General features: G+C 40.5%; 1 protein-coding gene across 5 annotated transcripts in view; it reads left to right on the plus strand.

The window, feature by feature from the left end:
- Nucleotides 1-11,842, plus strand: part of GRIA1 (glutamate receptor, ionotropic, AMPA 1) — a 579,065-nt gene that overhangs the window by 422,611 nt on the left and 144,612 nt on the right. For all 5 annotated transcript variants that reach the window (XM_006863904.1, XM_006863902.1, XM_006863903.1 and 2 more), the window contains 2 exons: nucleotides 10,774-10,884; nucleotides 11,428-11,634. In XM_006863904.1, coding sequence (XP_006863966.1) covers nucleotides 10,774-10,884; nucleotides 11,428-11,634 — 318 coding nt within the window. The remainder of the gene's footprint in view (nucleotides 1-10,773; nucleotides 10,885-11,427; nucleotides 11,635-11,842) is intronic.

An 11,842-nucleotide genomic window follows, 5' to 3' on the forward strand; every position in this document is an offset into this window, starting at 1 on the left:
CCTCAGAAACCCTATACAGGGTCACTATGAGTTGGAACTGACTCAATGGCATTTAACAACAACAACAGCAATATATACACACAATGGTGAGTCAAAAATTATTCACACTCTGGTTATATTAAAATGTCCTTCCACATCCTTGTCCAATGACAACATTGAGCGTGCACATGAAATGATTCTGTCGACTAGATGAGTGACTGTGGATGATGTGGCAAATCATTTGCAAATCAGTCATGGCTCTGCCTATGAAATAATACATGACAGACTTGAGTTTCCAAAAGATTTTGTAAAATGGGTGCTGATACAACTCTCAGAAGAACATAAACAGAAGCATTTGGACATCTGCAAACAAAATTTACACCGATGTTTGAAGGAAGGTAAAAATTTCTTTAAAAAACCATCACTAGTGATGAGACATGGATTCATCACTACAAACCTGAAGTAAATAGCAAAGTATAGAATGGAAACATCGTCAATCACCGACCAAGAAAAAGTTCAAATGTCAACCATAAGCTGGACAACTGATGCTTATAGTTCTCTGGGATTCTCAAGGGCCAGTACAGGAACACTATCAGAAAAAAGGTTCAGTGATCAACAGTGCTTATTTATTACAGTGAGATGCTTACTGAGGGTCTAAAGTGTAAACTTCTTTTCAAACTTCTTGTTGTTGTTATGTGCCGCGGAGTCGGTTCTGACTCATAGGGTTTCAGAGGCTGTAAATCTTTACGGGAGCAGAAAGCCTCATCGTTCTCCCGTGGAACAGCTGGTAGTTTTGAACTGCTGACCTTGAGGTTCACAGCCCGATTTGTAACCACTATGCTACCAGAGCTCCTTCGTAGTGGTTACGAATCGGGCTGTGAACTTCAAGGTCAGCAGTTCGAAACTACCAGCTGTTCCACGGGAGAAAGATGAGGCTTTCTGCTCCCGTAAAGATTTACAGCCTCGAAACCCTGTACAGGGTCGCTATGAATCGCAACCGACTCCACGGCACATAACCACAACAAGTATATTGTTATTGCTATGTGTTGTTGAGTCAGTTCCAACTCATAGCAACACTGTATAGGGTTTCCAAGGCTGCAAATCTTTATGGAAGCAGAAAGCCTCATCTTTCTCCCATGGAACAGCTGGTGGACTCAAACCACAAAACTTATGGTTAGCACTATAATTAATGCCAATGCCATAACACTCATATATATATATATACATACATACAGGGAGAGAGAGAAAGAGAGAGGGAGGTTTATATCAAGGAAATGGCTCACATAGTTGTAGAGGCCAACAAAGTCCAAGTCCAAAGGTAGATATCAGGCTGGATGTTCCTTATGACTCATGTCATTGTAAGAGCTGGTGAACCCAAGATCCATAAGTCAAATGGCAAGCATCTGGCTGCAGAGGCAAATGAATCCAAATTTGACAGGTAAGATGGCAGGCTGCTGATGGTCCCAGGATCCGTAGGCAATACAGCAGTCCAAAGAAATGGAGGTCAGATGATAAACCAGATGCAGGATCCAGATCCAGCAAACAGCAAGCTAGCTTTGCCTGAGTGTCTATTATTTTGGGAGCAGGACCCTCAAGCAGGAAAATTCCTTTCAACTGTCTGACTGTTCATAGCAGATCTTGTTATGGAAGTGACTACATTTTATGAGATCTCATCATGGAGGATTATGTAATAGCACGGAAAATCTTGGTCCAGTCAAGTTGACCCAAAACCTTAACTATCACAAAATTTGTCTTATTTATGATATCCTTGAACCTTGATATCCATGGCACATAACAACAACAACATGATATCCTTAGTGCCTAAATTGCACTGACGTTTTCTGTTGTTAAGTGCCATTGAGTCAATTCTAATTCATAGTGACCCTGTATAGGATTTCAGAGGACCAACTGATGGACTTGAACTACTGACCTTGTAGCTAGCATTCCAGGGCTTATCCTACAGTGCCACAACAGGACTTCAACACATTATAAGGTTCTGTAAAAAAATAGCTTTATATTAAATAAAGAGGCAGTTTATTGAATATTACTTAAGAGTCAGGGAGCATATGGCTCTGTCCTTTATTTCCATAGATCTTTCCAACAAGTAAAAAAATAAAAATGCTGCAAATTTAATGAAATATCTGAAGCAGAACTCAGATAAAGTCACATGTAAGCATAAATTCAAATCCTTTAAGTGTGTTAGTTAAGATAATCCTAGCTGTTGTAACAGATCAAGTCTACAATCTTAGATGTTTAATGCAAGAACAGTTTATTTCTGGTGACCTGTTTAAGTCTAAGGGCTCTGACTGGTACTCAAACTTATGGAAGCATCACTGTCTTTGGGTACTTCCTGGCTGTCTATGACCAACTACTAGATGAGGAAGAAAGAAGTGGAGATCATGCAGGAGATTTGGGGTGGGGGTAGGGTGGGGGGATTCAGCCTAGAAGAGATGCACATCACTTCTGCACATTTCATTGACCAGAAGCCAAACACCTAATCCCACTTGCATGCAGGGGGCAGTGGGAAACAAAGTTCTTGACTAGGTAGCCAGTTCCCACCTCTATAGTATGGAAGGCGAACAAGAATCTCAAATGGTCAGCTAGCTGTCTTTGCAACAATAGGCAACTTACTTTTAAAAAATGGATTATAATAGACTTCATTTTCAGAGGTCAGGGGCTGTAGCTTCAGATAGAAATGTATAAATTCGAATTAATGACTACAAGGTAGATCAATCAAATGCATGGCTCTTATGATCATCTCCTTTTAAGATTTCATCCATTTACAAAAAAGTTCTGATCTATCATCCAGACTCATTTCCTACATTCAAAGCTGCCTTAAAGGTAGATGGAATCTAGGAGATCAAAAATTATAAATGGCCCAGGAGAAGACCTCTCACTGTCAGAACTGTTTAAATCATCTCCTGTTCACTGGGCCCCCATCTTAACCAAGCTACTAGCTCTGATTTACTTTCAGAGAGAATCAAAGTTCTTATGTAGCCTCAGTAGAGAATCAAAGTGCTATGTAATAAGTCAACTCATTTCCCAAAGAAAGGGAAAGTTTCTCTCATCTCTCAAGTCTAAACTCTTTGCCATGTTTCTTTTCAGTAATCGGTAGGATCACATCTCTCAGCCAACTCACTCACAAGAAGGGCAAATTGGGATTTGGCATCATTCTGTCTTTACTGACCATGCAGTATTATGTTTTATTTCCCTATAAAAGGCTTAGGTTTAAAATAAGATGTTTTCAAAATTTAACTATTCCACTATCTTTTTACATGAAAATAACTATATATAAGCCAGACTGTACAATGCTTTTAGATGTGGCACTGTAGGATTAGCACTGAACTGTGAATCACAAGGTCAGCAGTTCAAAACCACCAACTGCTCCTCAGAAACCTTATACAGGATTGCTGTAAGTCAGAGCCAACTCAACGGTGCTTAGTAACAACATACAGCACTTTTAATAGACCTCAATTTAACAGCCAAGATTCTAGCTTTATAGGACCACTACCTTAAACATTAAAGTCTCTTTCTATGCTTTATAAATTAGTCTGTACTAGTCTTGATATTTCCCTTATTTTATAATCAAAATAAGTAGAGATTGTTGAGCAGTGCTGTGTTTTTCAGCCTACTTATCCTAGGACATGCTACTTGAAACAAGTGTGGAAAATGTTAGAAACTGCTAACTTTCCAGTAGGCATTCCCCAAATGAATATCATTCTTTAAAAACTGGCCGCGAACTTGGTGTGGACTCCTGAATAGTGCAAACAGTTAACACATTTTGCTGCTAAGTAAATGGTTGGACGTTTTACTCAATTCAGAGGAACTGCAGAAGAAAGTCCTGGTGATCTACTTCCAAAAAACCACCAGCCATTGAAAACCCTGTGGAATACAGCACTACTCTGAAGTGTATGGAATCGCCGTGATTTGGAATCAGTTAAATAGCAACTGGTGTTTGGGCGTTTTTTAGTATGAAGCAGGCCCTTTGCAAAATGCTTTTCATGCATAAACTCACTTTGTTCTGACAGAAAGAAGCATTCTACTCTTATTATATCCATTCTTTTGATTAGGAACTGGGGCCCAGAGAACTAACATAACTTTCCCAAAGTCAAACAGTAATCAGGAAAACTTAGTTTTTAAATTAAGTCGGTCTGATGCCAGAGACAGATCTCAGGACAACTGAACCCCCTTTTAAAAAATAACATCTATTAATTCTCATATGGAGTCCTGCTACGGCACTATAGGATAAGCACTGGACTACTAACCATAAAGTCAGTGGTTCAGACCCACCAACTGCTCCTTGGAAATCCTATACAGGGTCAATATTAGTCAGAACTGACTTGATAGCACTTAACAATAATATCATATATGTAGTTTTAAAGGAAATAGTTATGTGTTAAAGGTAAGCATCTTCTTCCATATTGATGATTATGTCTTTTAATTAGGATCAAGTAACCCTGGGGCCAGTTGTAGAGGGGAAGGGAAAGAGGGAAAAAAGGCAGTGAGATAAAGGAGAAGGAGGAGAAAGAAGAGGAAAGGAATGGGAAACACTTTCATTTTGTTTTCAGGTGTTATTAGTTGCCACTCATACTATTTTTTACAACAGAACAAAACAGTATCCAGTCCTGTGCCATTCTCAAATCATTGCTTTGTCTGAGCTCATTGTCTGGCTATGTCTGAGTCACTCTGTCAATCTGTCTCATTGAGGTCTTCTTATTTTTTCACTGACACTCTGTTTTATCAAGCACAATGTCCTTCTTCAGGAACTGGTCCTCCTGATAACATGTGCAAAGTACATGAGATAAAGTCTCATTATCCTTACTTCTCAGGAGCATTCTGGCTGTACTTCTTTCAAGATTTGTTTGTCCTTCTTACCTTCCCTGGGATATTTAATATTCTTCACCAACAAAACACTAACCATCTATGGGGAAAATGATCATCATTATATTTGGCAGGCTATATATAAGGTTTTTATTGGTCATATTAAGTAACTATACCTTTGAAGTACATTTGACCTGGGTTCTATGACTTTCCACTAATATGCTTTATATCGTATATATTTTGTTGTTGTTGTTGTTGTTGTTAAGTACCATGGAGTCAGTTCTGACTCATAGTGACCCTGTACAGGGTTTCCAAGGCTGTAAATCTTTACAGGAGCAGAAAGCCTCATCTTTCTCCCACAGAACTGCTGGTAGTTTCGAACTGCCGACCTTGAGGTTCACAGCCCGACTCATAACCACTATGCTACCAGAGCTCCTTTCCTATATGTTATAGATTAGGTTATTTGATCTCTCTAATTCTCAGTTTTCTCATCTGTTGTTGTTGTTGTTATGTGCCATCGAGTCGGTTCCGACCCATAGCGACCCTGTATAGGGTTTCCGAGGGTGTATAAGACAGGCAAAAAATAAGCCCAAGCCCGTCTTTTGTAATTCCATAGTGTGATAATCAAAAGAGTTAAATGTTATGTATAGATCTTGCTTGGGAAAGTCAGTGAAAAAGAGGAAATTCCTCAACAAGATTGACCAGTGGTTATAACAATGGGCTTAAACATAACAATGATTGTGAGAAAGGCACAGATAGGTAGGTAACTAGGTAGGTAGTTAGGTAGATAGATAGGTAAGTAGATAGATAGGTAAATAGATAGATTAGATGAGATAGAGAGATAAAAGTTTACCTCATAGTAAACCACTTCTTTGTCAGACAGCTCCTTAATGGGACTCAAGGGGAATCATAATTCATGAAATTGTTTCTGTCTCCCTTCCTCTCATCTCCCAAGAAAATGATGAGGGGCCACCACAGACCCCCTAGTGTTCTAAGGAACACTAGCAAAGTAAGCATAGCTCTGGGAGATGTGATTGCATTCTGCTAACTGAGCAGCTACCTTGAGCAAATTCCTTGGTTTTTGATCCTGTTTTCTCCTCAGTAAAGGCCTTTAGGCCTCTCCTAGCTCTGACATTCTTGAAGTCTATTTTCTTGTAGGAGTCCTCCTGGTGTGGCGCTGTGGGTTAATGTGCTAGATTGAGTCTCAGTGGGGTGGAACTGACTCTACCACACTTAACAACGTCAGCAAAGTTTTATACATTTGTGTCATTAGAGAGGAATGTCTCCTTCCAGATTGACTAAAGGCATCCCACAAAAACTATGTTGTCCACATGCCAGCACTAATGACAAATCTTAACCCAGTGTCTGGAGAGACAAGCTCCCTCCATTAAGCCTTTGGACAGTCTCAGCACCAATATGTCTACTAACCCTAAGCTGAGTCCTAGCTGTCTAGTTGTACTCATTCTTGGCATCTTTCCTATAAAAGGATGTGCTGGGCTAAGACAGGGATCCTGGTTTCAGTAGATCTTAGCCTTGTCCAAGAGATTCCCCAGCCTTGTGGAGAGATTGAGACAGACATGTTAGCAGCTGGACCATAGGTTTCTCATGGGACTAGACTTGTATCAGTTGGTGGCACAATAAGTTGGTGACTTAAAGTAAGCCTTTCTGGGCTTAGATCCTGGCTTCCTGGCTTTTCTGTGACCTTAGGGAAGTTTCCTAAATTCTCTACTTCTCAGTTTCTTCACATGGAAAATGAAAAATGATAATGAACTACCACTTAATAGGCTTTTGTGAGGATGCCCAAGCCAAAAAAGCAAACTTTCTGCCATGAAGTTGATGCTGACTCATAGTGACCCTATGTAGACTAGAAAGCTTTACAGAAGCAGACAGCCTCATCTTTCTCCAATGGAGTGGCTGGTAGCTTTAAATCACCAACCTTGTAGTTAGCAGCTCAACACCTAATTCACACAGTAAACGCTTGAAAGGATCCCTGGAATACTACAGCATTCACTAAATTTTGTTGTGGCACTGTAGGATAAGCACTGGACTGATAACCACAAAATCAGCAGATCAAATCCACCTACCATTCCTCGGAAACTATACAGTGTCTCTGTGAGTCAGAACTAACTCGATGGTACTTAACAACATCAATATGATTCCCAACTCGGGATAAGACCCCTCTTCACAAGAACAGCACAGACGTTAAAAGCTGCCTTTGAACATAGATGCCAGGATCCAAAACCAAGCTCAACACCCTGCAATTATATCAACTTGAACAAATTAGCAAGCCCCCTGTTGTTATAGAAGACTCCTGTATGTCAAATGAAATGGCACAAAAACTCTATAATAGCCCAGTGCCTCTGACAGCAAGAACATAATAAATATTGTTGCTAGATGCAGTCAGGACTCCTGGTGTGGTGCTTATTGTAGGATCAGCACAGGATTGTGAACGACAAGGTCAGCAATTCAAATCCACCAGCTCCTTCTTGGAAACCCTATACAGGATTGCTCTGAGTCAGAACCAATTTGATAGCACTTAGCAACAACATTGGACATATTGTCAGGAGGGAACAGTCGCTGGAAAAGGATATCATGCTGGGTAAGATGGAGGGTCAGAGAAAGAGAGGAAGACCCCCCAACGAGATGGATCAGCCAGGTGGCAACATTGATGGCATCAAGTGTGGCGGCGGTAGTGAGGTTGGCCCAGGATCGGACATTGTTTCATTCTGCTGTGCATGGGGTCGCTATGAGTTAGTTCCGACTCGATTGCACCTGACAACAACAACAACAACAACAAGATACATTCAAGTCAGTCCCAACTCATACTGACCCTATGTAACAGAACAAAACACTGCCTAGTCATGTTCCAAAGGAGCTCTGGTAGCAAAGTGGTTTTGAGTCAGGCTGCTAACCTCTAGGTCAGCAGTTCAAAAGTACCAGCCGTTCTGTGGAATGAGGCTTTCTGCTCCTGTGAAGATTTACAGCCTTGGAAACCCTATACAAGGTCGCTATGAGTCATAACCGATTCCATGGCACACCACCACCACCATCAGTCGTGTTGCATCCTTGCAGTCGTTGCTGTTTGAGCCCATTGTTGCTTCCTTTGTACCAATCCATCTCATTGCTTGATCTTCCTCTTTCTCTCTGACCCTCTACACCATAATACTTCTCCAGGGATTGGTGCCTCCTGATAACAAGTCCAAAGTATGTGAGAAAAAGTCTCACCATCCTCACTTCTATTTGTGTGTGTGTGTGTGTGTGTGTGTATGTATGTATGTATATATATATTTGTGTGTGTGTGTGTGTACCATGCCATTCTGCTTTTTCCAAATCTTCCATGACTTCCTATTCTTAGGATAAAATCTACACCTCTTAACATCACTATCAAAGCCCTCTGCTACCTAGACCCAAGCACTCACTGCCCTATTGTGCCAACAATGTCTGCCACCCAGAACTTACATATCTTGGCAGATTCCTACCTTATATCTATATTCTCCCTGACTTTAAATGTTTGGCCTAGCCCATTTATCTCTTGTGTGTCGCAGTCTGTTATTATAAAGATATCGCAGTCTGTTATTATAAAGAGAAACCCAAACCAAGCTAAACCCCTTACCATCAAGGTACTTCTAACTCATGGTGACCCTGTAGGACAGAGTAGAACTGCTCTGAGACTAATTCTTTATAGGAGCAGACAGCCACATCTTTCTCCCACAGAGTGGATGGTGGATTTGAACCAATGACACTGTGGATAGCAACCCGATGCTTAACCCACTGCACCACCTGGGAAACTCTGAGGGGCAGTTCCACTCTGTACTATGTTGTTGTTGTTGTTATGTGCCGTGGAGTTGGTTCCGACTCATAGTGACCCTGTACAGGGTTTCAAAGGCTGTAAATCTTTATGGGAGCAGAACGCCTCATCTTTCTCCCATGGAACAGCTGGTAGTTTTGAACTGCTGACCTTGAGGTTAGCAGCCCGATTAGTAACCACTATGCTACCAGAGCTCCTATACTATAGGATGCCTATAAGCTGGAATCCACTTGATGCCAATGGGTTTGGGTTTGTTTATAATCCTAAACTAGGATTTTGTAGGGCCAAATGTTTTTGTATATGTTTATTTCCCAAGTAGACCAGAATTACGGTATTCTCACAAACAAGGACTGTCTTAGACTTCTTTTTATCTTTCTCAATCTTACTACACAACACCATCCATTTTCTAGCTTAGAGCTTTGCATACAAAGAAATACAATAAATCTTTGTTGTAAGCTATTAGAAAGTGAGTACGGTTTAAATAGCATACTTATTTTTATGCAAAGAATGTTGTCAACCAGTAGTTTTAGTCACTACTTTATGCTAAGTATTAGTTCATACTTGGAATTTAGAGCAATAACTAAGGTCTAGAACAACCATCAACTAGAAATTTAAATCTACCTGGGAAACTTATATGTGATAAACACTAGCCCACTGGTAGCGTAGTGGTTACGAATCGGGCTGTGAACCTTAGGTCAGCAGTTCGAAACTACCAGCTGCTCTGCGGGAGAAAGATAAGGCGTTCTGCTCCCGTAAAGATTTACAGCCTCGGAAACCCTGTACAGGGTCGCTATGGGTCGGCACCGACTCGACGGCACTTAACAACAACAACTAATCACAAGATCTGAGGTTCAAAGCCCACAGCTGCTCCATGGTAGAAAAATGAGGCTGTCTGTTCCTGTAAAGATTTAAAGACTCAGAAATCCTATATAGGGTCTCTATGAGTCAGAATCAACTCAATGGCAGTGGATGGAAACTGAAAAAGAAAAGAAACTCAATGAAATGTGTAAATTATATGGTTCCAAGTACAGTGCAAGGAGTCTTGGCAGCATAGTGGATTATTAGCTGGGCTGCTAACCACAAGGTCAGTAGTTCAAATCCACCAGTCACTCTGCAGGAGAAAGATGAGGCTTTCTGCTCCCATAAAGATTCACAGTCTATGAAGGGTCGCTATGTGTGAGAACCAACTCAGTGCCACATAATCACCATCACCACAAATTACAACTCAGAATAAACTCAGGGAAGAGAAGGGTTAATAGGTATGGGGGTTGGGTGGAGGGAATGAGATGTTTGGCTTTATGAGCAGAGGTAGGGAATTAAATGATCACAGTTCTAAAGTTGCAATCCCACCTTTCAGAGGGAGGGGTAATTCCGAGATTTAGCTCATCAAATGACAATTTTTACTAGGAGACAAGAAGGTTTGCTTCTTGGGTTTGTTTTGTTTTGTTTTATAATATTTTATTGTGTTTTTGGTGAACATTTACACAGTAAACTAGGTTTCCTTTTGACAATTTCTATACATCTTGTTCAGTGGCATTAGCTACAGTTTTCACAATGTATCAACATTCTCATTATTTCCATTTTACTTGTTCCATTTCCATTTTTCTAGTTTTCCTGCACCCCCAACTTCCTTTACCTTGTTGTCTTTGCTTTTAGGGTAACTGTTGACTCTTCAGTTTCACATAGATGATTAAAATTAACAAACACACACACACTACATAGAGGTGATATTGTTTATTTCATGAGTTAATCTGTTATTGAACTGAAAGGTCCTTGGGAGTGGTTTAATTTCAAAATTTAAAGGATATCTCAGGGCAATAGTTTCAGGAGTTCCTCCCAACTGGTCTTGCAAGTCTGACCTCTTTTTAAGATTTTCAGTTTTGCTTTACATGTTTCTCTCCTATTCAGGACCATCTTTGTGTCCCAGTTAGTCAATAATGGTAGCAGGGCACCAGCTAGTTCTTTTGGGTCTCAGGGTAGATGAGACTATGGTTCATGTAGACATTGTCTCTTGTTTTTATCTCCCAATATTTTAGAGGCAAGTGTGTCTAGTAGTTCATAGTGTAATGCAGAGCTCCTCCTGTGTCTATCTCTGATAGACTGAGATCCTTGTTCACTTTATAACCTGGCGTCACCTTATATCTCTGCCTTTCTTTCATTAACAGATTGGTTACTGGAATGAAGATGATAAATTTGTCCCTGCAGCCACCGATGCTCAAGCAGGGGGTGATAATTCAAGTGTTCAGAATAGAACATACATCGTCACTACCATCCTAGTGAGTACTCAGTCCCTGTCTTACTTTGTACCCTTGGATTAGTCACTTACAATCTTTTGAGCCATCATTTCCCCATACAGAAAACAGCAGACACTAAATTATGGTGGATTTCATATTCCACCCTCCCTTAATAGAAGCCATTTTCAAAGGAAGTCTCCAAATTCCTGTAAATAAAGTGGGTCTAATGGAAGCTGCTAGAATTTTCAGTGACTGCTAATGAAAAACTCAGCACCTATTTGTAGTCATTTTCCCATCATAGTCCCTTAGTGGTACTAGCAGAATACAAAAGCTCCTGGAACAAAATTTGAAAAGCTATGAAGTAGGAGACATTCTTATTTTAAGACAATTTGCTTTCTTAACCCAAGCAGTTTGTAATGGGGGCTTGGGTATTAGAGGCAAAAATTCAACAGATAGATTTAGGGAACTATCTAAAGAGAGTTCCTCGATGTTAATGCTGTCACTATTCTCCTTTACTATGTCAAAGTCTTCCCTCCCCAATGAACTCCATAACCCACATCCTCCATCTTTCTATTTCTCTACCAGGAAGACCCTTATGTAATGCTCAAAAAGAATGCCAACCAGTTTGAGGGAAATGATCGCTACGAGGGCTACTGTGTGGAGCTGGCAGCAGAAATTGCCAAGCACGTGGGCTATTCCTACCGTCTGGAGATCGTCAGCGATGGAAAATATGGAGCTCGAGATCCTGACACCAAGGCTTGGAATGGCATGGTGGGAGAGCTGGTCTATGGAGTAAGTTCACTATGTTGTTGTTATGTGCCATCAAGTTGATTCCAACTCATAGCAATCCTGAATAGGGTTTCTAAGGAGTGGCTGATAATTTTGAACCGCCAATATTTTATTTTTTTAACTTTTTGTTGTGAATTGAGTGACAAGATCATCAGCTTTACCTTCAACAAATTATACTTTGTTTTACTTCAATGATTATAATCCTTTCCCT

This window comes from Chrysochloris asiatica, unplaced genomic scaffold (genome assembly GCF_000296735.1).
Source record: "Chrysochloris asiatica unplaced genomic scaffold, ChrAsi1.0 scaffold00057, whole genome shotgun sequence".
NCBI lineage: Eukaryota > Metazoa > Chordata > Mammalia > Afrosoricida > Chrysochloridae > Chrysochloris > Chrysochloris asiatica.